This window comes from Stenella coeruleoalba (genome assembly GCF_951394435.1).
Source record: "Stenella coeruleoalba genome assembly, chromosome: 19".
NCBI classification, from domain to species: Eukaryota; Metazoa; Chordata; class Mammalia; order Artiodactyla; family Delphinidae; genus Stenella; species Stenella coeruleoalba.
In genome coordinates, this window is record NC_137165.1 from 46637124 (window position 1) to 46664172 (window position 27049).

At 54.1% G+C, this 27049-nt stretch overlaps 3 protein-coding genes across 3 annotated transcripts in view; all 3 read right to left on the minus strand.

Annotated features, from left to right (window-relative positions):
- Positions 1-6288: 6288 nt before the first annotated feature.
- On the minus strand, positions 6289-10271 carry GH1 (growth hormone 1; the record flags this gene model as incomplete). Its single annotated transcript, XM_079905233.1, has 6 exons — positions 6289-6489; positions 6765-6926; positions 7155-7271; positions 7475-7635; positions 7889-8032; positions 10199-10271. The coding sequence occupies 6 exons, from the start codon at positions 10269-10271 to the stop codon at positions 6289-6291; spliced, it is 858 nt and encodes a 285-aa protein (XP_079761359.1).
- A 5435-nt stretch (positions 10272-15706) lies between these two features.
- On the minus strand, positions 15707-19016 carry CD79B (CD79b molecule). The gene is made up of 6 exons (XM_079905113.1): positions 18936-19016; positions 18244-18294; positions 16912-17223; positions 16593-16711; positions 16272-16313; positions 15707-16149 (listed from the first exon to the last, which is right to left on the minus strand). The coding sequence occupies exons 1-6, from the start codon at positions 19000-19002 to the stop codon at positions 16051-16053; spliced, it is 690 nt and encodes a 229-aa protein (XP_079761239.1). The 5' UTR covers positions 19003-19016; the 3' UTR covers positions 15707-16050.
- Positions 19017-23783: 4767 nt separating this feature from the next.
- Positions 23784-27049, minus strand: part of SCN4A (sodium voltage-gated channel alpha subunit 4) — a 45422-nt gene continuing 42156 nt past the window's right edge. The window contains exon 25 of the mRNA XM_079903582.1: positions 23784-26256. Coding sequence (XP_079759708.1) covers positions 25031-26256 — 1226 coding nt within the window. The 3' untranslated portion in view covers positions 23784-25030. The remainder of the gene's footprint in view (positions 26257-27049) is intronic.

Here is a 27049-nt window from a genome sequence, read left to right on the forward strand (position 1 = left end):
AAAAGAAGAAGTAAAACTGTCACTGTTTGCAGATGACATGATACTATACATAGAGAATCCTAAAGATGCCACCAGAAAACTACTAGAGCTAATCAATGAATTTGGTAAAGTTGCAGGATACAAAATTAATGCATAGAAATCTCTTGCATTCCTATACACTAATGGTGAAAAATCTGAAAGAGAAATTAATTAAACACTCCCATTTACCACTGCAACAAAACGAATAAAATACCTAGGAATAAACCTACCTAGGGAGACAAAAGACCTGTATGCAGAAAACTATAAGACACTGATGAAAGAAATTAAAGATGATACCAACAGATGGAGAGATATACCATGTTCTTGGATTGGAAGACTCAATATTGTGAAAATGACTATACTACCCAAAGCAATCTACAGATTCAATGCAATCCCTATCAAATTACCAATGGCATTTTTTATGGAACTAGAACAAAAAATCTAAAATTTGTGTGGAGACACAAAAGACCCCGAATAGCCAAAGCAGTCTTGAGGGAAAAAAACGGAGTTGGAGGAATCAGACTCCCTGACTTCAGACTATACTACAAATCTACAGTAATCAAGACAATATGGTACTGGCACAAAAACAGAAACATAGATCAATGGAACAAGATAGAAAGCCCAGAGATAAACCCATGCACCTATGGTCAACTAATCTATGAAAAGGAGGCAAGGATATGCAATGGAGGAAAGACAATCTCTTCAATAAGTGGTGCTGGGGAAACTGGACAGCTACATGTAAAAGAATGAAATTAGAACATTCCCTAACACCATACACAAAAATAAACTCAAAATGGATTCGAGACCTAAATGTAAGACCAGACAGTATAAAACTCTTAGAGGAAAACATACGAAGAACACTCTTTGACATAAATCACTGCAAGATCTTTTTTGATCCACTTCCTAGAGGAATGGAAATAAAAACAAAAATAAACAAATGGGACCTAATGAGACTTCAAAGCTTTTGCACAGCAAAGGAAACCATAAACAAGACGAAAAGACAACCCTCAGAATGGGAGAAAATATTTGCAAACGAATCAGCAGACAAAGGATTAATCTCCAAAATATATAAACAGCTCATGCAGCTCAATATTAAAGAAACAAACAACCCAATCCAAAAATGGGCAGAAGACCTAAACAGACATTTCTCCAAAGAAGACATACAGATGGCCAAGAAGCACATGAAAAGCTGCTCAACATCACTAATTACTAGAGAAATGCAAATCAAGACTACAGTGAGGTATCGCCTCACACCTGTTAGAATGGGCATCATCAGAAAATCTACAAACAACAAATGCTGGAGAGGGTGTGGAGAAAAGGGAACCCTCTTGCACTGTTGGTGAGAATGTAAATTGATACAGCCACTATGGAGAACAGTATGGAGGGTCCTTAAAAAACTAAAAATAGAATTACCATATGATACAGCAATCCCACTACTGGGCATATACCCAGAGAAAAACATAATTCAAAAAGACACATGCACCCCAATGTTCATTGCAGCACTATTTACAATAGCCAGGTCATGGAAGCAACCTAAATGCCCATCAACAGACGAATGGATAAAGAAGATGTGGTACATATATACAATGGAATATTACTCAGCCATAAAAAGGAACGAAAATGAGTCATTTGTTGAGACGTGGATGGATCTAGAGACTGTCATACAGAGTGAAGTAAGTCAGAAAGAGAAAAACGAATATCATATATTAACACATGTATGTGGAACCTAGAAAAATGGTACAGATGAACTGGTTTGCAGGGCAGAAGTTGAGACACAGATGTAGAGAACAAACATATGGACACCAAGGGGGTAAAGCTGCAGGGGCGGGGGGCGGGGTATGGTGGTGTGCTGAATTGGGCGATTGGGATTGACATGTATACACTGATGTGTATAAAATTAATGACTAATGAGAACCTGCTGTATAAAAAAATTAATTAAATTTAATTTTTAAAAACCCCTAATACTAAAAAAAAAAAAAAGTCAGAAATCCACGGCAACGACTGAGGGCCATCAAAAGTCATATACACCACTGATACTTCCTTTCTCTTTTTCCATTGTGTTCTCTCTTCCTCTTTTTCTATTCCATTTCTTTTTCCTTCCTCTACTTTCCCGTTTTTTTTTTGTTGTTGTTGTTGTTCCCTAAGATTTGGGACTACTAGTAGGAGGACCAATTGTCCCAGTTTGCATTGAGCAGAGAGGTTCCTAAAACATGGGACTTTTGGCACTAAAATTGAGAAAGTCTCATGCAAACTGGCACGAACTGGTCACCCTAATACTGGTATCACTCAAAATGTTTCTCAGCTTTGCCGGGGCCTGAATTAAAGAAGTCACAAAGCCGTATCATTTTTGCTTATCCCAGAAGCCCAGGTCCTGTAATTCTGAGGACTTGTGAAGCAAGGGCAAAGTGTAAGTCCTCTCAAATGTGTATAAAAGGACAAAACTCACCATATGTGTTTCAGCAATAATGATGGGAGGAATTCAGATTGATCATTTCAGGTTAAATTTAAAAGATTACATGGCATCAGAAAAACATTATTCCAAGGGGTCTAGGATTACTGGAGCTCTGCCTGTCGAACCCTTTCTTCTGCAAATCTCACTAATCTTAACCTTGGGGAAGATTTTTTCACTAGAAAATAATTTTTAAACATTTGAAATTATGCATTCAGATGTAATATACATGGTGACTATAGTTAACACTGTACTGCATATTTGAAAGTTGCTAAGAGAATAGATCTTAAAAGTTCTCATCACAAGAAAAAATTTTTTATAACTATGTATGCTGATGGATATTAACTAGACTTACTGTGATGCTCATTTCGCAATATATACAAATATCAAATCATTATGTTGTATACCTGAAACTAATGTTTTATACCAATTATACCTCAATTTAAAAATTTAAATTGCAGTAAAATATTCGTAACAAAATTTACCACTTTAAACGCACAGTTCAATAATAACTACATTCACATTGTTGTGGGGCTTCCCTGGTGGCACAGTGGTTGAGAGTCTGCCTGCCGATGCAGGGGACACGGGTTCGTGCCCTGTTCCGGAAAGATCCCACATGCCGCGGAGCGGCTGGGCCTGTGAGCCATGGCCGCTGGGCCTGCGTGTCCGGAGCCTGTGCTCCGCAACGGGAGAGGCCACAACAGTGAGAGGCCCGCGTACAGCAAAAAAAAAACAAAAAACAAAAAAAAAACTACGTTCACATTGTTGTGAATTACACAACAATTGTGTAATTCACAACAGAAACTCATTTTCATTTTGCAAAACTAAAAGTCTACCCGTTAAACAACTCCCCATTCCCCTTCCCCCCAGCCCCTGGTCACCAGCATTCTACTTTCTGTCTCTATGAATTTGATTACTCAAAGTACTTCACATGGGAGGAATCATCCAGTATTTGTCTTTTTGCTACTGGCTTATTAGAATTTTTTAAATTAACTGGTTAGAACTGGAAACAGAAAGTGTCGAAACTGGCCCAGGTCTCTCATCTCCTTTTGCCCCCTTTTACCAATACAATACCTGTGGACACGTGCATTTCATCTTTGTGGTCCCAACTCAGTGATTCTCAGCCTTCTCACCTGGGGAGTTTTTAAAATTCTCTTGTCCGGATCCCATCCCAGATCCATTAAAGTCAGAATCTCAGGGAGTGAAGGTTACGGCACACACCCCCGGCATTTCTAATTTACAGCCGAGTTTGCCATCCAACGCCTAACTGGAGAGCTGAAAGGGAGATTAACAGTTGGCAAATCAAAGAGTTTAGGGTAGATGGTCTTTAAGGTCTTTTTAAATTCAAAAATTTTGCAAAATCCACTAGCGTCTTCGTAATTCTCAACCAGCAGTGGTTGAGTTGATTCAGCTGCGCCCACCCGGAAGGAGCTGAGTGGAAGCTCTCTGGAGTGTGGCTCCCTCTGCCGTCTACTGCTGGCATGACAACCCCACTTTAGAACCCTCTTATTAGTGGCTATAACACCCCTCTCTGCAGGCACCCCTCTCCTGCCACATTCATTCAACACACACTTCTTAAGATGGCTCACTTTTCTTTCTTTTTTTTTTTTTTTGCCACACCACACGCAGGCGGAATCTTAGTTCCCCGACCAGGGATTGACCCCTTGTCCCCTGCAGTTGAAGTATGGAGTCTTAACCGCTGGACCGCCAGGGAAGTCCCCTCACTTTCCTTTTAAAACACTTATTCAAGCCAATAGATAATAATATTTGTGCTTAATACATCAACTTCTAAAAGACCATGAGATATGCAAATAATTCTAAGGTCAAATGAGGGATATTACAGGGACATTGATTTCAGCTGAATGTAAGAAATACTTTGCTGAAATCAAAGGGGTTTAATAGAATAAATTACCTTGGGAAATATTAATTCCCTTGACACCAGTGCTACACAAGTGAGTACAATCTGTGAGAGAGGCTATAGGGTAAGAATCCTAAATTAGAAGGAATTAGGATGACCTGTGAGGCCCTTCTAACTCCAAAACTCCATGATTTAAAAGTCAGACAAAAATGACCTAAGGGAAAAAAAAAAAAAATGACCTAAGGCAGAGGAATAGTTTCTGAGTTTAAGAAATGGAGCTCCAGGGTTCTGATTATTCCAACTTTCAACCACTCCCCAAGTTTACATTTCCATTAGTTACTTGACGTAGAATATCCAAAATGAATACACGTGAGTCCCATTTTGAAGAAAATTCATTATGGCATGTAAAACTTTGGGCTTTTCAGGAAGATTTATTGATTATTTGCATTGTGAAAGAATTATTGACTTTGTAAAATCATGTTTGGATGATAGAGTTACTTTGAGCATCTAACTATTAATTTACAGATCACTAGTTACTTAGCCAAGGTGCTTGGGTGACTAAAAACTTAACTCTAAAGCTGCCCTTTTAAGTTCATTTGGAAATAAAAAAGAAAGAAACATCTGAGGTGCCATTAGGAAAACAGAATGTGATTCAATAACAAGTACTTAAACATTCCCTTGGAAAACACAGAGCATCCCACAATTCACTGCAAAACCAGCTGCAACTTCTTGAGTGCTATACTGTGTCAATCATTTCAGAAACCTGATTTCATCTAATCCTCACATACGCCTTGTAAGGCAATACACTATTATCTCCATTTTATCGGTGAGGAAACTGGGTCTCAGGGAGGTTAAGTAATTTCTTCCCGAACATAAGTTCAAGTCCAAGTCTTTCTGACTCTTTCCCTTATACCAAGTTATCCCAATCCACTCCTCTAAGAACAAATTGTCCACTGACAGCTTGAAGACCACATGTGTTTGGGTTAACTTTTGCCCTTAAAGTGTTTTCAATAAGAACTAGTTGCCAATGTTTAAACATGAGATTTTACATGAAAGTCTGGATGTCCTGTCTGTCTCGAAGAATCGGAAGGTCTGGCAGCACTACTCCTGCAGTCTTGGCAAGGCCGATGGGCCCCATCCTTAGCTGGGGCCTGAGTTCTTTAGGTTGCTCTGGCCCTCACCCCTCTGTGCTGTATCCCTCACAAGCAGGCTGAGAGCTAGTTGCTATTTCCCCCTTTACATGCAGCCCTTATTACTTATGCATGTACCTACCTGGCACCTGTTGGTGCTGAATTTGCAACCCTCAATTTAGAGTCTCTCTTCCACGTCCCTTGCCCCAATTCAGATCCCAAACATTCTGGTTCTGTTTGTCCCAAAGCCATTTTTGCATTGTTCCCATTTCCCAAGGGTGGTTGGGCTGAACGTGTATTCACCTTAAAATTTCTGCACAAAGGTAGTTCTATGATTTCCTCACATGTTGGAGGCGTTTTCTGGACTTCCGTACTTAATAGCCTGTCTTGCTTTTATTTCTTCCCACCCTTGGGGGCTAGGTTTGGTCTTGTGGTTCTGGTGGGGGAGAGAGAAACGCCTCCAAGTACTTTGGGGGTGGGGTGAGGGGAGTGGTCCTGACCTATGAGTCCCCAGCAAACTGGGACTACGGACCTGGGGAATGGACTGGGTGTGTCACAGAGAGAAGGGGATGTGTCTGCTTCTTTCTAGCCCAGGAAGACCTGGGTCAATTATCGTTCAGCATCTGGGTTCCCATAGGGCCCAGAGGATCCCTGCAGTTTGTCTTCCCAACCCTCCCCTTGCTGTACTGCCCCGCTCCACCCCATAACAGAATGACACCTACTCAGACAATGTGATGCAACCTCGTTTTATTAGGAAAGGACAGTGGGCACTGGAGTGGCACTTTCCAGGGTCCGGGGAGGCACTGGGGAGGGGTAACAGAGATGCCCAGCAACTAGAAGGCACAGCTGCTCTCCACGAAGCGGCGACACTTCATGACCCGCAGGTACGTCTCAGCCTTGTGCAGGTCCTTCTTGAAGCAGGAGAGCAGCCCGTAGTTCTTGAGCAGCGCGTCATCACTGCGCATGTTTGTGTCAAATTTGTCGTAGGTCTGCTTGAGGATCTGCCCAGCCCGGGGGCTGCCATCTTCCAGCTCCTGCAAAAGGGAGGGAGAGACAGACAGGGAGCCCTTGGGAGCGGCTGCCTCCCGTCCCCTCCAGTTGCCACCCTCCCCTCCAGGCTTGGAGAAGGGTGTGGAGGGAGGACTCACAAGGGGAAACAGGGAAAAGATTTCTCCTGGGTCAAGGCTGAACTGCCACAGAGAGAGCAGGCACCTCTCTCCCCCAGCCCACGGGAGCCCCCCATCCCTCGGCTAAGCCAGGAGAGGGCGGGCGTGGGCCCAGCCTGGGGGACCCACTACGCCATCCCCACCCGCATCAGGGCCTGGATGCCCTCCTCCAGGTCCTTCAGCTTCTCATAGACGCGGTCCGAGGTGCCAAACACCAGGCTGTTGGTGAAGACCCTGCTGAGGAACTGCACGGGCCCGAGCCACGACTGGATGAGCAGCAGCGAGAAGCGGAGCAGCTCCACGTCCTGCGGGCAGATGGGTGGGTGGTGGGCGGTGGGCGCCGCGAGGTCGGTGGCGGGGGCGGGGGAGGGGGGCAGCCGCGGTCCTCCCTCCGCCATCCGTCACCTTCCGCCACCGGCCACCACCCTGCACCTCCTCGGAGAGAAGACAGCCCAAGGCCCGATGCTGAGAGAAGGGGCAGCCTTCTTAGGATGAGGGAGGCCCCTGCTCCTCGGTCCGCGGTGGCCACTCACCGATCTCTGCTGGGCCTCGTCCTTGCCTGTGGGGGCCGGGATGGTCTCCGAGAAGCAGAAGGCAGCCTGGGTGTTCTGGATGGAGTATCTCTGTCCCTCCGGGATGTAGGCGCGCTCCTGGGAGAAGGAACACACGCCCGGGTCTAGGCTGCTGCGCGGTTCTCCTCACTGCTTTATTAGGAACCCCCCTCCGTTTATGACAGCATCTTCACTCGGATAAAATACCTCTGAACTCCTTAGTTTCCTCCCACTGCGTGGAGGGGGCACGGATTCAGCCCTTCCTGCCACCCGCCACTAGTACGCGTCCCTGGGGAGCTTACAAACTCTTTGTAGGTGTCAGCCGCCAGTTGGTGCAGGTGCTGGGCCCGGAGCACAGCGTTGGCAAACAGGCTGGACAAGGGCATGGCTGGGAAGGCGCCCACCTCCTGAGTCCAGGGCAGGCAGAGCAGGGCGAAAGCCAGGAGCATGGAGGTCCGCGGGCCTAGAGAGAGACAAGGAGGGCCGGAGAGGGAGGGGTCCAGAGAGCAAGAGGCCTGGTTCCCCTGCCAGCCCTCCACCGCCCCTCCCCCCCGGGGAATGAGAACATTTCAAACCTGGTCACGTGTCTGGGGGTAGATATCTGTGCTCACATCCAGAAGCCCCAAAGCCCGAGGTTAGTGCCCCCGTCCCTCTGCAGGGCCCTCCCATCACCCTTCAGTACACACCGAGCCCGAGGGGATTTTAGGGGTGCTTACCTGCAGCCATTACAGCTGGTGAGCTGTCCACAGGACCCTGAGCTGTCTGGGGAGCTGGGTCCTGGGGTCCTGGAATTGGTCCCTTGTGGGCCGTTTTTATACCCTGGCCTCTTCTCTCTCTCCCTCTGCCCCCACCTATTTTCTCTATACATTTATGCACGGGCCACCAGCGGGCCTGGGCTAATGGATAATTTAGAACCCCCACCCACTCATCCTGTTACCGCTCCTCCTCTGGGGTCATGTCCCCCAGGCTTGTCATCTTCCCCTCTCCACCGTCACCTGTCCCGAGGGCTGTACGCACAGAGTCTCAGCTTGAGAGACCACCCAATCCGTCCTCTTTTTAAGGGGGAGGTAGCAGAAGGGAGTAGCCCGAGTCCAGGCACACTGTGGCAGGGTGTCATTGCGGGGTTGTCCCCCAGGGTGAGGAGGGCCCAAGCTGGTCCCCTAAAGGGGGGCTACGTCAGGATGGAGGTACCCTGAGAGCTATGTGGATGCTTCCTCACTCTCTACCTCTTTCCTCCTCCCTGAACAGCTCCCCTCCATCCACCAGAGAGAATGTGTGTTTGGGAGAAGGGGGCCAAGGATAACAATAGATTCTGGGGTTCCTGGGCACAGATTCCACCTTTGCCCCATCACCATCCTCCTGCCGCCTGATCCAGCCTGAGGTAGCTGGATGCAGGGCTAACCCTGACCGCTAGAGGGCTCCAGCCTCACACATTGCCCTCCCCTTTGCCGGAGCATAGGGGCTCCCCCAGGTGGATAGGGCAAAGGACCAAAACTTGAGGCCTTGTCCCTGCTCCTTGGCTGTGCCACAGAGATCCCGGGAACAGACACTGCTTACAACTGCTTCCTCCCATAGCCCTGTCACGGTCAGTGAATCTCAAATTTGGAAGAGCCCTTGAGGACTTGAGTCCCACCCCCAGCTCTGGAGCTCTGGGCACAGCACACAGAAAGATGCCCTCTCCAGTCATTGCAGTCTCCTCCCCGCCTTTCTTCTCCTCCTTTTAATATTTGTATAGAGCTTATCAGGTTGTGAAGAGCAAGCCCATGCAACCTCACATTAGACCCTCAGGACCATCTTGTGAAGGAAGTATTATCACCCCATTTTACAGAGGAGGAGACCAAGGCTCAGAGAGGCTTACTTACATGAGCTACCCCAGCCAAGGCAGCAGATCTCCAAATCCTTGCTCTTCCCACGTTGCAGCACCCCAAGCCCTTTCTTCAACGCGGACTGGGTGGGCGCCACTCTGTTTTTTAACGTTTAAATCCCTCTGATCACAAGCGTCCTGCCCCTAATCACAAGAGTCCCTTTGCCTCATTTTGTCCTCCCTTAAGAGTCAGCTTGTTGTCCGTCATTTTCCAGGTGAGACTGGCCCAGAGACATGGGGTGCATGGCGGAGACCACATAGCAGGGCTAGGCCAGGGTCAGGAAGGCTAGGGCTGCAGGCTTGCCACCTCCTGGTGCCCAGAGTTGGGGCTATTTCAGCATCTGGAGGTCACCAGCGTCAAATAGTCCCCCAAGATAAGAGCAGGAAAGAACATATTGCCCTCCGTTTAAACCTTCCATCCCTTGAGTCTAAGAACATTTAGCACTTGACCCTGTGGGGAAACAAACGAACGAATGAGCAAAATTTTCTAGAGGTGGTTGGTTATAGTGTTGCCAACCAATGCTGAAAAGTCACACCCCCATGGTCCAGAACCTGAGTGCTTGTGCCTTGCCATCTCCCCCTTTAAGACCAGAAGATAGAGCTCTCTTTTCTCTCATCGCTCCTGAACCATCGCCCGACCGTGCCCCTGATTCTTTTTCTGCTACGGAGGGCACTGGGACCTGTGGGAATTGTCCCCAGGCATGACCATAGGAGGACTAGAAGGGAGTGTCATTAAAGAAACAGGCTCTGAGGAAAATGGGGCCACAGGAAAGGTGAGGACACCCCTTTCCTCTCCTTCCAGAGCCACCAAAGGGGAGGAGCCGGGCAGGAAGTGGAGGAGGGTCTCTAAGCCCCACACAGCCTCCTGTGTCCTCCGCCACTTCTTCCTTCTAGGTCACCTGGGGGAAGGGACACTGAAGTGGAACCTCTCGTGACAGACTTCTAGCTAATACTGGGGGGACTAGTATGTGAACTGTGGACCACAGGAGAAGCTCAGGCCTCCCCTAGGACTGAGGGTACAGGAGCCCGACTTGGGGACCACTCGAGAGCCACACAAGGTGGGCACAGGTGAGGTGTGGCTGAGGCTCCCTGTCAGGCAGGTTACTGCCAAGAACAGGTGGGACCAGCCAGAGCAGGGGAGAGTCTCCTCTCACCAACCCACTTCCGGTTGGCCCACAGGATTCTGGGGACCCCTGGGATACACCGTTATTAAAGGTGACCACGGTGGCAGCCATCGGACCCAAAGAGGGAAGAACTGGAGGGTGGGGGGTGGATACTGGTGACCCTTCTCTCTAGTCTAGAAAAGGTCTTTTTCAGGGTCTTTAGTGATGGAGACACATACATAATTCATTGCTAGTAAAAGATAAACTTTGAATTAGACTTGGGATTTCGTGTTTTTGCTAGGGAGTCACTCACCCCTTCTTGGGGCACGACCTGGGGCCAGACCCTTGGCTTCTCCAGGTTCAGAGGCTGCTCCACAATGGCCTCTGCACGGTGGCCAGTGAGGAGAGGCTGTGATCCGCATCTCCGGGGTCATCCTCAAAGGGTTCGGGATGAATCCTCCATTAGCTTGGAATCCATGAATTTCAGTGTGTTTGGAAGCCCTTCGTATTTTCAGATTTGACCATCTCTGGGGTTCTCCGTACCTATTGTGGAAATTCAAAGATCTACTCTTGATCCGAAAGTGGCCTCTTTCAGGCTTCAGGAGCACTTCTGAGGTTCAAGTCCACGCGGCTGGGGGCCATCTCCTTGTTTAGAGTCATGATTGCCTTAGGGAGAGCCACAGAGGGACTGGGGGCAGCTCTTTCCATTCTCCCCTGGTCACTTGAGGTCCATGCTTCCCACCTCTAGCTCTGTCCTGCTTTCCTTGAGGCCAGAGGTTGGGATTGCCCCCAGGATATGCTCCACTTTGTCTTTGATTCCAGCATGAGTCTGATGACCGCGTTGATCACAGCTCATTGGGTCAATGTTTTTAGAGACTATTATGTGGGGATTCCCAAGGGCTTCTCCAGGGGGAGGTGGAAAAGGAGACCAACATTTCTGAGTGCCTGCCATGTGCCAGGCACTGTACTGAGTGATGCGGAGAGGGGGAGGTGCATGCATACAAGGACATTCAGGCTCGAAGAGATAAGTAGTTTGCCAGGTGTCTCTCAGCTCCTAAAAGACGGCAGCCCAAGGCCCCAGTCTTCCCGCCACAACGAGCTCTTTAGAAGCTTCATCTAGGAGAGACAGTGGCGCCGCTGGGCGCGGAAGCACTATCCTCAGTGCAAAGCTAGCAGGGCCGGATCAAGTCCCCACTCAGAAGATGTTCAATGAAGCTTGGGGGAAATTGAATGCAAGGAGCTTCAGCCCAGAGTGAGGTCCACAGACACCAAGAAAAGAGGCAGTAAAAAAACAACTCGATGGAGCCCGATTTAATGAACCAAGCCACATCATCCTTCACATTTGTGTTGCACATTTCAGTGTACATCACGTTTTCACTTCCTTTATCTCATCGGACCCTTGAGTTTGCCAGAGGGCTCAAGCATGGAGGAAGGGCCTTGGAGGGCTCTGGGGTGGGGGGGCAGGATGGGGGCAGGCACTCCTGTGGGTTGATGGGGATGTTGTTTACAGTAGGTGAGGATCTCTGAACACTCTAGAAGAGCAAAACAATCTACATCATGGGACCTACTAAGCAATTTCCACTTGGGGGCTTATTCCCCAGGGAGACAAGCCCATTGAAAAAGAAATATAATAATACCGGGGTGTGTCCAGCAGCTGTGGGAAGTCTGAGGTGCTTTCCTGATTGGTGCTGTCAGCTGGAAATAACTTCTGCCTCCTACCTTATTCTGTGGTTGTTTGTGAACATCTTATTCCCCTTAAGGGAATGTAAGCCCTTTGAGGCTGGGTTCACGCCTTTCGTCTCTTCACTCATTCACTCATTCTCTTTTTCCTGCATTAACTGATTCAGTAAGCAGTTGTTGTACCTTCCATGTGCCAGGTATTGTACCAGTTCATTATACGTACATGAACAAAGGGCACAATCTTTTCTCTGCTGGAGTTTACAGTCTACAGGAGAGACAACAGCAAACAAATAAATACAGAACGATAGAATGTATACAGAAATTTCACATTGTGAAAACTACCATGAGAGAAATAGCTAAGATACAGAGGTGAGAGCATAGCTCTGGGGAGTGGGGGGACCTGGCAGCTGGCACCATCCCAGGCCTAGCAGCTCACCAAGCATCTGCTAAGTGGGTTGAATGGATGCAAGGACAGTGCCAAGGAAAGAACTCAAATACTCCCCGCCCCCCGGCCAGAAATGGCAAGACAGGCCATGACTTGTCTTGATGTTCTCCTCATCGTAGAATGAATTTAACCTACCAAGTACAGAAAAAATGAACATACGGGATCTTGCCATGCACAGCAATACGTACCTGAACACATTTAAATGCAAAAAGGAGACAGGGCAGCATGCACATGCTGAGGGTGAGCACACACAGATGTTCACACAGACCCACAACCTGCAGAACCCGAGCCCCAAACAGGACCTCACGAGGCATCTGGCCCGCCCACTCCTGCCATGTGATAAAGTGCTCTTAGGGCCGAGAGAACGATGCCTTTTTTTTTTTTTAATTAATTTGATCTGTGCATTAGGATCTGTCTAAATGTGTTTAAACAAACTACACTCTGAATTCAGGGTTTCAGTTTTGTTAATTTTTGTTTTCTGTGGAGTCACCTAAGTTTCCAGGTAAAGGCTTTGGAGTGGGAGATGGCCGCTGAGGTGTCCCCAAGTGGCAGGTTTGTTGGTTTTGGGTTTTGTGTGTTCCTGAGTCAATAGCAGTTCCCGAGGGCACCGTAACTAGGCGCAGCCTGGAGACCAGATACAAATCCAGAAACTTCACAGATGTGGGCTCTGAATCCAGCTGCTGAGGTTGCCTGCAGAGAGCAGAGCATGCGCGGACCAGAGTCCCTGGTCCCCCGGCTGGATGGCCTTTGAGGCCCTTTGCAGAAGAGCCGGCTGCCCACCTGCTGGGGGTCCAGTGACACCCAAACAGCAGCAGCCTCCCGAGTTTTGTTTTGTTTTTCTCTAATCTCCAATTCTGCTGGAAAAACACGCAAACCCTTGGGTCAGAGCACCCCCGGCCTAGCAACACCTGCAGCCAGGGGGCCGGAAGTCAAGCTAGAACGGAGGAGGAACCAGCCTGTGCTTACCCCAGGCCCCGGGGGACAGGGCTGGATTCCCCCAGTGGGCAGCAGGGCATGTGCCCACCGAGGGCCCTCGGGGCTGCATTCTAAAGGAAGAGGGGCCCAGAGCTGGACTCCTGGAAGGATGGCCCAGTGACTCAATATCCTGGCCTATCAGGAAGGAGTGGGGCCTTCAGGGCTTTGCGACTTGTGAACAAGGGCGATGGCAGAGCTGCCCCAGGATTCTCTCCCTATGGCTCCCCTCCTGCTCTGGCTCAGGGTCCTTCGAGGGAGGCAGCTGTGATGTAGTAGAAAGAATGCTGAGTTTGGAGTCAGAAGATCTGTGTGTGGCTTTTGGCCAATTATGGTAATCATCTCCCTGGGCCTCGATTTCCACATTTTTAAAGTTGGGATGCAGCTGTCCCGCTTCCAGGGTCACGGTGGGACAAGCTCATGTAAAGGAATATGGAGGTGTTCAAGAAAATCTTACTGGCAGTTGAGAGATTCTCAATATATAAATATTTGGGGGACCCAGCAAAAGAGTCTGACTCACGTTCTGTAACTTGGTTGTGGTGGTGGTTATACAAAGCTGTAAATCTAAAATTCATGAAAAGAAAACGAAGTCAATTTTACTGTAGGGTAATTTTCTAAAAACCAGCATCTGGTTCAGCTCCTTTGGATAAGATTTATGATTCCCATTTTGTAGATAAAGCAAGCGAGATCTGAGACGTTCATCGCCCCCCACCAGCATCACCCAGCTTTGTTTCCGCTGCCTGTCAGTTTTGGGGGCCAGGGACCCATAAGTTGGACATGGGGACACCCGTAGTGTAAGCCTCTAAGACAGAAGAACGGACCAGGGAGTGCTTCTACATCGTAACCATGAAGGCAGTGCCCTTGCGGGGTGGGTGTCGGGTGGTCGAGGCAGGCCTCCCTGCTCAGATGATTCTCTGCCAACAGTACTTCAAAGCATTAGAGAAACTCAGTTATTCAAAGATATTAAGTTGTGTTTCAAAAAAGCCAAGGCCTCCCCAGATTCAGGGCAGCCCCAAGCAGGGGGAAGACCCTGCTGTGGGGGGGGAGAAGTGAAGGCTCTGTCCCACCCCCAGCCGGCTGCCCAGGGTCCCTGGTGGAGGTCGAGGCCAGAATTAGCGCCACTATGCAAAGCAGCAGGAGAGGAAGGGCTGCAGCTCAGTGGAGACAGATGCCAAAACAAGCCAGTTTCCTCTGGCAGCCCGGACACCAGGGAGGGAGGAGGCCCGCCCCGGCTTGGCCCTGCCTGGCTCTGAGTGGGCACCGCTGAGCGACGCAGAGATGGACCTGAAACCCCAGGCTTGGGGGCCTTGGCCACCTGCCCCACCTGGAATGCCAGGGGGAGCTGCTCTCACTGGTCCCCCCATGCTGGCCTTGGTTCTCCAGTTAAACTGGCAGCTCCCTGAGGGCAGGGATTTCTCCCATCTGAATCCAGAGCATGCATGGCAAAGAGGTGTTCTGGGGTCCCCCCAAGGTCAACAGGAAGTGGAGCTCAGCCTGGCTCTGCACACAGAGGTTAATTTCACTTCAGCTCCCAGCCCTGAGCTGCTCTCTGTCGCTCCCGCAGCTGGCAGGTTGGGGACCATTTTGCCTCTGATTTTGTGCTGGGAAAGCCTGAAGGGGTTGCCTAAGGATGCCCAGATTTCACCACCACAGAGCTTCCCACTTTAGGAATCTCTCTTGCATAGCTCTGGGTCAAATTTAAAAAAATATCCAGGCTTGGTAGGGGACAAGGGGGTGTGTGATGGAGTCAGGGGAAACCCTGCCCTCAGGGAGCTTCTAATTTAACGAGAACAAGGCCGGTATGGGCAGCACAAGGTAGTAGCTACGCCAGAGCTGGAGAGGCCAGGGTCCAAACAGGGATTAGGCAGGGACTGGGCACTCTGGGAGGGCTTCCTGTAGGTGGAGGGCCTTAAAGGACAAGAGGATTGGGGTGGGTGGGGGAGGGCAAACTCTTCTAGGGCTAAGACCTCTGCCCTACAGAGCAGGACTCAAGTGCTGCTTGTCGGCTGAAGGGAAGGCAGGGTGAGGGTATCCCCGCCGAGAAGAAGGGCCAGTCCATTCAGCCCTTCTCCACTGCTCAGGGCCCCACTAGGGTCAGAGAGCAGGGGAAGAACGGGAGACATGGCCACAGGTCCCAACTGGGCCGTCAGAGAGAAGCAGTGAGTGAGCCCTGGAGAGGGCTCTGAGCCCCATGGCAGCCGTCCCTCCTCACACCCCATGGGTCCATGGGTGCCCAAAGATTTGCGCCCAAACAGGTACTCTCATCCACCCCATAACCACAGATGTCACAAGCCTGTGTGTCATTTCTCAAGACACATTGTTTATTCCGTGGGAGAAAGGGCTCAAGGCCAGCAGCCCCCTGGCGTGGGGGAGGGCAGGAGAGAGCAGGAGAGGATGGGAGAGGGATGAAGCTCTCGGTGGCCCAGCTGCAGCCACATGCGGGTGGGCCAGGGCCCTTCCCGGGCTCTACAGGAAACCGGGCCGTTCTGAGTCCATTTGCAGGTTCCAGGCAAGTCTCTGCCTTCCCCGTCCTGAATAGGGGATGGATCCCCGCATAGCACCCCCAGAAGGCTGGGTCCAGTCTAGCCCCAGAGAACTCCCTGCTCCAAATCACTGCCCTGTGGCCCTTCCGCTCCAGTCCCTTTGGCAAGAGATGGGGACCAAGGGCTGGAGGGGCAGGCGGACCTGGTGGGCCAGCTTTGGAGGCGGACAGGGGGTTCAGGGTAAAGGGGATGGGCTGGGAGCCGGGCGGCTCTGAAGCAGTCAGTGAGGGCCCAGCGGGCTACGCCCAGGGGCTTGGGGAGGGCCGGCCTCTCACTCCTGGCCTGGGTGTTCACCCACCGACCACTTCACCTCTCCTGTCCGCAGCGTCACTATATCCTCGTAAGTGGCTGTCTGGTCAATGTCCAGGCCCTGGGGACACGGAGCGGAGCTCAGGCCTTGGCCACTCGCTGAGCGCACACAGATGGGGCCTCTGAGCGCCCCCCCCTGCCCCCCACGGCCCCGGGAGCTGCGGGGTCCACCCCACTCCTTACCTCATAGGTGTGATCTTCCTCCATCCCGGCCTTGCTGTCATCCTGGCGGGTGAGGGACGGAGAGCAGAGTGTTAGCTTCCCCCACCCCATCCACTGCTGGGCCAGGCTGGGGAGGGCCGGGGAGATTGGCCCGGGGTGAAGGGTCAGGGGCTAGGGGTCAGGGGTCAGGGGTCAGGGGTGAGGCGCACTCTGCGAGAACAGCTGATGAACAAAGGAGTGATTGAATCGGTCAATCGATGGGCAGGCTCTGGGGCTGGGGAGATGGAGACACTGCCCGTGTCCGGCCTGCCCCGTGGCTGCTTCCCCGGCCCCCAGGGTCACCTTGTCCAGCAGCAGGAAGATGGGCACGATGATGAAGAGGATGATGAGCAGGGTCTGGATCATGATGATGCCATCTTTCAGCGTGTTCCGCCGCTTCAGCTGCGCCAAGGTGCTGAACCCTGGGGGGAGGCGGGGCGGGGGCGGTGAGGCCTGCGCCCCTCAGGACCTGCTTCTCAGCGGCTCTCCCAGGTGCTCGAGGGCCACAGTCACCGCCACACTGCGGCCCCCCTACTGGTCCGGCCTGGGGTGGGGTGGGTGTGGACGGCTCCACGAGCACACCCGCTCTCCTCCCCGGCTGGGGGGCGGGCCCCGCACGCACCCATGACCCGAAGCTCGGTGCCACAGCCGCGCTCTGTCCTCGGGGGCCTCTGCGAGCACTCCACCTCGCAGAAGTAGATGCCGTTGTCTGGGAACTGGACGTCCTGGATGACGAGCGTGGCCTCGCTGCTGTTGTGGGTCTGGAGGATGCGGCCCTTTTCGGGGAGGAGTAGCTTGGCCTCTGAGTCCGCCTCCTGCTTCCAGAGCCAGCTCACGCTGCCGGAGTCCTCCAGGTGGCACTTGATTTCCACCATGGAGCCCCGTTTCTTGGCCACGAAACGTGGGTGCTGCCAGATCTGGGAACACGAGCCTCCTGTGGGCGCCAAGGCTGGGATTAAAATCCCGCTCCTTCCTCTTGACCGTCGGCCCGAACTCAGGCCCTCGGCCGTGGGCCCCCGTCCTGGGCAGCACTGACCCCCGGCTCAGCCCCCTTGTCTGTCCTTGCTTCTCGGGATGTGGGTCAGACATGAGGCAGAGGGGTGGGAGAGCCAGAGCCACGTGAGAAGCCACAGGCCAAGCCGCCGGACCCCGCCCCTTCCTGATGGCCCACGCTTCCCGCCTGATTTTCCTTTAGAAGGGCCTGGAACCTTCTGATTCCTTTCCATGTCCATTACAGTAGCCCGATGCCAGCCTCACCCCATGAGGCCAGAAGGCCCATAGCACAGCCTCCAGCCTGGCCTGGTGCTCTCACCTCTCCCTGCCCTGGGCTACCCACACCAGCCCGAAATCCTCAGGGGCACCCCGCAAATCCTTAGCCTGGCAGTCAAGGCCTCCCATATCAATCCCCTGGCCGTCTCTCCTCCATCACCTCCCTCCCCGCTTCCGTGTGGACCTGCTCCTCTTTTTATTCCTAAGCCTTCTTTCTTCAGTTTGCCATGATGTCCCCGCCCACCTGCTCCAAGAAGCCTCCCTCCTGCCTGGTTCCCAGTCAGTGGTCCCCTAGGAACCCCTGTGACCTGTCGGGGTCCCTGAGGTTACGGTCTCCTGCCGGGGCTAAGCCCAACTCCCCAGCCAGGGAGAATGGGCCTGAGTCCTCAGTGGGGTTCCAACTGGCCCCCACTCCAGCCCTGGGCTTGGCGCTGCCCCAGATCGCTGGGACTGGAGCACTGATGTTTAATGAGGATGACAGCGGAGGAGGGGGGACTGGAGGTACTTCAGAGCCAGGTCTTACAGAGGGAGGCCGACCCTAAGGAGGCCTGGGGATGGGAGTCCTGGGTGGGGAGACCCAGGGGGCACAAGGGCACAAGGGCAACCATGAGACAGCACACAGGACAGTGATCGGCTTTGGACACAGACATACTTGTCCCCAGAATGGGCGGGGGAAGTTGCTGACCTTTGGGATTCCGGTAGAGCGCCTCTGTTTTGGCCTCCAGCACCGTCTCACCTGCTGGGTGGGAGGAAGTGGGCGGGCCGGTCACTGGGACTTGGTTGTCCCACCCCTGCGTTCCCAGACCCACTTCCTCCCCGCCCAGGACATCAGCATCAAGATCCCTCAGCTCTCCCCCAGCCCTGCTCTGGAGAGACTAGAGCGGGGTGGGGTCACCAGAAGATCCGACTCCCAGCCCCCCTTCTGCCCTTGACCTTGAGCTGTGCCTGGATGAGACGGGAGGGAAGTTACAGCTGGAGGGCTCCACCACCTTCCAGACCAGGGCACCACTTCTGGAACATGCCTGTCCCAGGTCTGCTTGGGGGCAGCTCTCCACTGCCCGCCCCCCACGCAGTGCCCTCCACGGCCTGGGGGTGAACCACACTCTTCTTTCTCTCTCCTGGGCCTAGCTCTTCTGCGGTCAGAGCCACCAACCCCTCAGGCCCAGCTCAGCCTGACACCCTCCGGGCGGGAGAGGGGCTGGGGCCGCGGAGCCCTGAGCCATCAGCATGGCTGATACCCACAGACCCGGTCCCCAGGGCTGTCAGAGGGAGACAGGAGGCAGAAAAGTGTGAGAGACAGAAGGAGGAGGACGAGAGAGCAGGAGACAGAACCAGTGGAAACAGCGGACCCAGCAGGCCTCTCGGCTCGGGCCGTACCTGAAAGGAGCAGCAGCAGAGGCACCAACCAGCTGCTGAGGCCGGGACACAGCGCCGGCCCCGCCATGCTCACCCCTCCGTCTCCTGCCCCAAGCCCGTGACAGCGGAGGCTCCTGGGGGGAAAACGTGTAACTGCCCAGGCTGCAGCCTGTCTCCTCCCCGCCTCTTCCCCACCAGGCCCCTTCCTGCCATGCAAATTGGGACCCAGGGGAGGCACCAGCTCTCCGGGGACCCTGGGGGAGGGCAGGCTCTTTCGTCAGCTGTGCTGCTAAGGCTCAAGGGTCACCCCAGCTCGGGCACTACAGCAGGGTCCGCGGTGGACGCCCCGGGTGGCGGCGGCCTCTGCGTCCCCACCCCATCCCCGTGCCCTGGGGCCCCCTAGCCTCCCACCTCACACTTAGCTGAATACACATGGGTCCTGTGGATGAATGCGAGCGCGGCCTCTCCACCCTGGACCAGCCTACACCCTGTGGGAAGAGGGGCACCCAGGAAGGCTGAGGCAGGGGTGCTGGCGGGCAGCTATGGGCCCAGAGCACAGCCTCTTGGCTGGAGTGCAGGTGGCCATGTTGGGGGTTGATGGAGATTTGACCCTGGGGAGGAAAGGAACCACAGCGGTTCTTGAGCAAAAACAGGCCAAGAGTAGCAGCCGCTTGGGAGATCTGGTCCAGGACCTGGCGAGAGGGCCCCTCCCTCACTTGGTGGGAGAGTTTTCTGAGAGCTGCCAGAGAAGGTGGACTTAGGTGTTGACAGCTTAGAGAAAACCCACCACTCAGCAATCAGGGGACTCACAGGGCACTGAAGTGTTATCCACAGCTCCAGGGGTCTCGGGCAGAGGACAGGAGGCTAGTATGGGGGAGTCTTCAGGTTCTGAAACAAAAAGGATCTCTGGCTTTGTCTCGCCAGTCAGCAGAGTGGTGGATGGAACCATAAGTCTAGGAGCTTGTCTAAGTTCAACTTTGTGCCCCTGCCCCTGGATCAGACACAACCCTCATCCCTTGGGGGCTCGGGGTGGGGGAGGTGCCCTTGTGCAGTGCACAACCTGCACAGCTGCACATGGCAGGCTTGCATCCCTCAGCCCCACAGCTGAGCCCACTCTTGAATTTTATGTTTTATGGAAGCTTCTTTACTCTCTCTTGGCCCCTCACTCTCTGTCTTCTTCCAACTGCCAGGAGGGGAAGGAAGATGCAAATCCTGTGTCCTCTGCCTACATATTTTCCTTACCACCTGCCAGTTTTCAAGCAGCCTGTGCTGCTGGCAGGTCTGTTTGGGTTCAGGGAGACATGGACCCACCTCCTAGGCCAGGGTTGGTGGTGAGGAAGACAGAGGTCTGGGTGCTGCCCCCTCAGTCCTGAGCATAAGCCTCACCTGGGATGGTGGGGTCCACACCCCCACCCCCACCCCCAAGGAGTACGGGCCAGGACTGGAGCTGTGGAAAGCGGGGACAGGAGGGTTAAGTTTCCCTCCAAGGAACAGCTCGTTCCTGGCAGTCCCAGATGTTCTTGTTGTTTCCAGATGTTCCAAATGAAAAAAAAAAAACAAACACATTTCTCTGAAAAGGTGTCAGATGTTCAGTTCACAGAACAAACAGCCCAGGAATATAAACATCACCTGAGGTCAGCTTGGGGACCATGGGCCCCTGGTGGGGGAGGTTGGAGACTCCCCCAGAGGAATGGGGGAAAATCCAGGGGTCTCTTCCTTTAGCAAAGTACCCCCTGGTGATGGAAGCCTTGGTTAGCTTTGGGGCTAGCGTCCCCCAAAGTTGGGGGGAAGATGGAGAAGGCTTGGGATACACACGTGTGTGTGTGTGTGTGTGTGCGTGCATGTAGCTGCTGAGACGGGTGTGCTCCCGGGCTGTGTGGTGTGGGGCTGCTCAGGAGCTGGGCCTGCGGCCCAGGGTGACTCTAGGGGGCACGGAGGTTGGGGGCGCAGTAGGTGTCCTCCAAGCACATGCACATCTGCGTCTCCCGTGGGCAGGGATGCAGATGTGTCCTTTGGACTTCATTCCCATTCATGCCAGGAGTGGGTGGGGGCAATGGGGGCCCCACCGCCTGCAGGGTTATTTGTCACAGTTGGGGCCATGCTGTTCCCTCCCCAGGGACAACAGTACTGAGCTCTGTTCGGGGCTTGTGACGCCTTTTTCTTTCCTGGAACAGGAGGCCTCGTAAGCCCACTCCTGCCTCTGCCCCCGGCTGCCCTGGGCTGTGCACCCCGACATCAGGCAGCCCTCACCCCACCTTTCCAGGAAGGCAGCATCAAAATAAGAGATGGGGGTGTAGGGAGAAGGGACATGGAGCTTGGGGGTTTGGGGAACAAGAGGACAGGGACCCCCAGTAACCCTGGGAGGGTGGTGGGAGAGGACAGAACCTCAGTTTGGAAAGAAAGGCTCTGACCTCTGCCCCTCCCCCCAGCCCTCGCCTACTGACGCTACTTGTTTTGTTGTTACCAGGGGAGACCTGCAGGCGCAGAAGGATTGGGGTGTGAATCCTGACCCTGCAGGAGACCGGGAAGCCGCCTCAAGTCACCTGGGGCTTCTCAATGCAGGGTGGTCCTGCCCCACAAATGCTCCAGGGCCATTGCCAAGGTCAAATGACCAACGGACACCTCTGGCATTCATGGGCCAGGGGGCAGGGAAGACCCTGCCGTGGGAGGGGCAGCCTCCCACACAGCAGAATTTCCTTGTCTCACATGTCAACGGCACCCCTGTTAAGCAACACCCATGCTTAACCTTTCAGAGACCAAGTTTCCTCATTTGGGTAAAACAGAAATAATTGTAATAATACCTTCTTCATAGGGCGGTCGTGAGCCTTGAAGGGACTCAGGTTCACCCTCAGGCAGGTGGCGCGTAGGACTGATAACTGGGGGAGGGTCTTGATTCTGAAATAGGAACTTTGGTTTCTACGTTTCTCACCCAGGATTTTGTCTTTTTTCTTTTACCATTCAAGGCTCAGGGGAAGGGTGGCTCAGGGCACCCTCAAGCTCTCCTGTCCTTGGGGCCAGAGAGGGACCCGGGCGAGGTTTGGAGAACTTTCATGTGAGAAGGAGCCCCTCCCCCACCTCTGGGAGGGAGGTCAGCACCCTGGTGGGGGGCTCAGGGAGCCCTGCGGGGATGTCAGACCCCTCCCCTGCAGGCAAAGACAACCACACTGTGGGAAGGGGCTCAAGGACATGGCTGAGGGATGTCGGGGTGGCCTGGGGGTTCCCCTCCCCAGCCCCCAAGGGTGCCATGTAACCTCAGGACCCAGGAAAAGGGGATACAGAAATCCTGAAAGGGACTAATACTCACTAGTTCGGAGGAATACAGCCTTGGCTGTCAGAAAACAAAATTAAATCTAAAATTATATTTCACCCACTGGGATTGTGGCCGGAGCTCACTACATAACATTACTCTTCGTCGTAGGTCCATGGGACCCTGGGTTTTCTGGGGTCAGGGGTCAGAGGCAGCATCCTGGGGGAATTGTACCTCTGGGGAGAGGGAGGGGCCACACCGTGTACCCATAGGCACCTTAGGGCCTCTGAGGGGCAGAGAAGTTATGGGGGCTTCTGGAGAGGAGGGGCTGGGGACACGGGTCCCAACACCCGTTTCCTGGGTGCTGTCGTGGGCAGGGAGACGCAGTGTGGTGCTGCCTGTTAGGGGAGTGAAGGGAGCGGGCACGACTCGACCTCATCTGGCCTCTGGGACTCCAGCTCTGAGGCTGGAGTCCCAGTCTCCTTCTGGAGGGGGCAGGAGACGGCCAGACGGAGCCAGAGGAGGGAGCTGGGGCTTCCCCAATCCCTGGCAGCTCCCCAAGTCTTCCCCACTTGGCTCAATCCCCACCAGCCCTTCTTGCTGCCCTCAGCTCCCGTCGATGTCCGCACGCAGAAGCACAGAAGGAGAGAGCCCACATGTCAGAGGCACCGGGGAGGTTTATTATAAGAACTGTACAAAGGGGCCTGTCTACTGGCCTGGCTTGGGCCTGTTTCCACCCGGACAAGGTGCAATGGGTGTGGGTCTGCAGGGGAGGAGCCTGCAGGCAGGGGGAGGCCTGGACCCCGCTCAGCCACACTGGCTCTGCAATCGGCACACGGTCCCGTGGAGAGTTCAGTCCAGCAGGGGCCGAGGCTCTTGGGGCCTCACTAGTCAGAGCCCCAACGAGGAGGGAAAGGCAGTGGTCGGAGTGCTGGTCAGAGAGGAGGCTGACCCCTACAGGATGAACTTCTGAAGAAAGAGCCAGAACTGCTGCAGGAAGAGATGGAAGGAGTGGGGGCCTCATTCCAGAGAGGACCCAGGCGGGGCCGGGGAGCAGGGCTGGGCGGTGGGTGTGAGGAAGAGAAGTGGAGGAGGGCAGAAGAGTAGATTCACGGGGCTGAGAGAGAGGGATGCCCAGGCAGGGTGGTGAGGGGGCCAGCGAGCACGGCAGACGGAAGGGAAGGCCTCAGCCTCCGGGCGAGCACAGACGTAAACACACACGCACACACGGACACACGCACACGCGTGTACGCACACGCACGCACACACGCACACTCACACACACACACACAGAGGTTGTTTTGGAGGTTTTGCTGCTTCCTGAGTTTTAATCAAACTGTTCACGAGAAACAAGAAAAAGAAGAGGAACTAAGGGCAACGGGGGACTTGATGTGCAAACCTTACCACCTGTGTTCACACTCACATACACACAGCACAGGGACACTCACACAGACAGGCCTACAGAGAAGACACACATACACACACACACACCAGCCAGACACTGCGGGGCACACTGACACACATGTACACAAATATACCCATACACACATGCATATGCAGGCTCTGAGGGACACGGTGGTTCACACACACACACACACACACACACACACACACACACACACACACACAGCTATACACAGAGGTATAACACTGGCACACAGGCGCACACACACCGATGAGTAAATCCAGTGACCCCTAAGCCTGCGTCTCACCCCCTCCTCCGAGCTCAGCCTCTGCCTGTTCTCGGCAGGGCAGCCGGCGGAGGACCGGCAGCGCCATGCCCAGGCCAGCGGCGCCAGCAGAAGTGCCGCCTGGCTCTCCGGGTGGCAGGAAGTTGCAAGGTTGGGTCTGAGCCAGGTAAGCAGTGCCTGCCCCAGTGTGGAAATCTCGAACGTGGGCTCAGCTAGAACATTCTTAGGATCACTTTGAGGCGGGGAAAAGGATGAGGTGTGGTGGAGGATGGGGAGGAAACCTCTGGGGTTGGGGCGGCTGCCAGGAGCCCCAGTGGTGCTGATGCAGGAGGGAGGGAAGGAGGGAGGGAAGGGAACCTTCTTCCTGAGCACCAGGGTCCCCGACACCACCCAAGATCTGGGTGCTCCGGCCAAGAAAGCCCCCAGTGCAGCGATATGCTGGTGGGATCCAACCTGTGCTACCCATCCGTGCTTTCTAGAAAAAGACGATTCCCAAATGCAATCCTCCCTTCTGCTCTTCTCCCAGGGGCCAGCCAGGGAGCCAGGGTCCTGGGCAATGGACAAGTCTGGAAAGGGTGTCAGGGGTCACACCGGCCCAATGAGTCAGGATCCAGTGGCCCATCAGGTTTGTGGAGCCATTCCTGGACCAGTGATGCTTTCCTTTTCCAGAGAATTCCTAAGCTGGCAGGGTGACGCTGCACCCAGAGTCAGGGGAGGGCTGGCGGGCCCTGGGGTCAGGCGTCTGCTCTCACTGAAGTTAAGACTTCCTTGTCCTGGAGGGAGCTGGGGGGGCCTGAGCCACTTCCTGGGGAGAGGTCAGTGGCCCTTAAGACTCTGGTGGCAGGAGGGTGGCCAATCCTTCCATCACAGGCCGGCTCCTCCCCAAGTGGGGAGCAGAGATTCTGATGTTCCAACCTCCCCCGGGGCCATGAGGAGGGCAGCAGGGCCCCGGAGAAGGTGAGAGCAACTTGAAGGTGAAATCACGGAGGCAGCAGCCTCGGGCTCAGAGTGGAGACTTCAGGTACAATTCCCGTTTGCCACGGCCTGGGTGACAGCCCAGCACGGCCAAATCCTGTCCCCGACAGGGAGCTGGATCAGTCCCAGACGCAAAGCCCTAGCTCCCTCAGGGGCAGGCGCCACGGGGGAGCTTTGGGGCTGTGCCACCTCACCGCCACCTGCTAGACAAGAGACTCTTTGACCCCTGGGCGCACCGTCTGCCCCGGGGGTGGGGCGGGAGGGAGGGCTGTGTCTGTGGGTCTGATGGACAGGAGCCCCAGGGCAGGTCTGGGGTCCCATGTCGAGCCCCTCCACTCCCCCTTGCTCTGCAAACCGCTGTTCCCGTTCTCAGGGCCATACATCTTGTTCATGGTGTCGGCAATCAGCCCCTCCTTCTCGGGTGCTGCGTCCCCGCTGCTGTCCTGACTGTGGCGGTACATGTAGGAAGCCTGCTTCACGGAGCGCTGCAGCAGGTGCCGGCGGTAGGCCCTCTGGATCTTGACGGCGCACACTTCCTCGTGCTTCCTCTTGAGGGTGGTTGTGATGGGCTCGTAGGAGACCTTGGATGGGTTGGCAGCCATGAACTTCTCCTCCATGGTCTCCTTGAGGGCATCCATCTCCCCAGAGTCTCCCAGGACCTCTTTGGTCAGGGCAAAGAGGATGTCCAGGCAGTGGATCTTGTCCCCTGGCACCATGGGCAGGTCCAGTGTGATGAGCTTGATCTTGTTGGGCTTGGCGAGCCTCAGCGGCTCCTGCAGGGTGTCCACGAAGTCGGAGAGGCGGCTGTAGTCGATGAACTGCGTGGCGTCAGGGTCAAACTTCTCCCACGTCTCGTAGAACATCTCGAAGTCATCCTCCCCGAGAGGCTCACTGCTCTCCTCCGTGGCCACGTTGAAGTTCTCCAGGATGATGGCGATGTACATGTTGACCACGATGAGGAAGGAGATGATGATGTAGCTGCAGAAGAAGCAGATGCCGATGGAGGGGTTGCCGCAGTCGCCCCTGACGCTGGTGCCCGGGTTCTCCAGCGCGGGGTCACAGTCGGGGGGCCCGCTGTTGAGGATGGGGTTGAGAAGCCCGTCCCAGCCGGCTGACGTGGTGATCTCAAAGAGGCAGATGATACTGTTGCCGAAGGTCTCAAAGTTAAACATGTCGTCGATGCCCGACTCCTTCTTGACGTAAGCGAAGTTGGACATGCCGAAGATGGAGTAGATGAACATGACCAGGAAGAGGAGAAGGCCGATGTTGAAGAGGGCGGGCAGTGACATCATGAGAGCAAAGAGCAGCGTCCTGATGCCCTTGGCCCCTCGGATCAGCCGTAGGACGCGCCCAATCCGCGCCAGGCGGATGACACGGAACAGCGTGGGTGACACGAAGTATTTCTGGATCAGGTCAGAGAGTGCGAGGCCTGCAGGGAGGAAGCGGTAAGGACTGCTGCCCTCAGGGTGGGCGGCTGGGTCAGGGAGCAGGGGGCATGCGCGGCTCAGGGGGGCCCAGCCCGCTGGGCTCTTCCCCAGAAAGGAGCAGTAGAAGCTCACCGCTCAGAGCGCAGCCCGAATGGCCTGACCCGTTAGGCTCTCCCAGGGGTCTTGGGGTCTGGGCTCCATCTTTGCCCTGACACAGCTGCATGGAGGTGGGACGTGTCAAAGCGAATGGTGGTAGGCCTATCGCTAAGGCTGTTTGCAGATGCCATGGATGCGAGGGCGGGGGAGGACAGCTCTGGGTGTGTGACTTCAGGCATGTCACCTAATTGGTTTGTGACTCAGTTTCCTCGCCTGTAAAATGGAGGTGACAACAGTACCAGCCTCAGGACATTAGCTCAGTGAGCTAGTGCCTGTGAAGTGCATAGCACAGTGTCAGGCAAATAGTATATGATTGATAAATGATAGCTAGTTACTATCGCAATGACACACAGCTCTCCTGTGTGTAGGGATACTGGAACCATCTTCTTATGTTTTTCTCGAAGCACACGGGCACCTGAGTGTGCGTCCACTGGACAAGTAAATGTTTCTCAGGTGTAGTCATGCATGGGAAGGTGACAGGTTGCCTGGGAGCCCACTGTATGTGCTTTTGCGCATTAAGTGTAGACGCCAGGTGCACACGCGTGTGCGTATGTGTGAGTGTGAGCACGGCAGATGCGTGAGCAGGTCTGTGTGTGGACATGAGGATGGGAGCGCCGGGCCTCCCTGAATGACTCAGCC

Coding starts and splice junctions, on each gene's coding strand:
- CD79B (XM_079905113.1), bottom strand. CDS start 19,002: ATGGCGGGGCCGGCGCTGTGTCCCGGCCTCAGCAGCTGGTTGGTGCCT. Junction 17,224..18,243: donor GCTCTACCGGAATCCCAAAG/GTCAGCAACTTC, acceptor TGGCGCCCACAG/GAGGCTCGTGTTCCCAGATC. Junction 16,150..16,271: donor AGGAAGATCACACCTATGAG/GTAAGGAGTGGG, acceptor CCGTGTCCCCAG/GGCCTGGACATTGACCAGAC.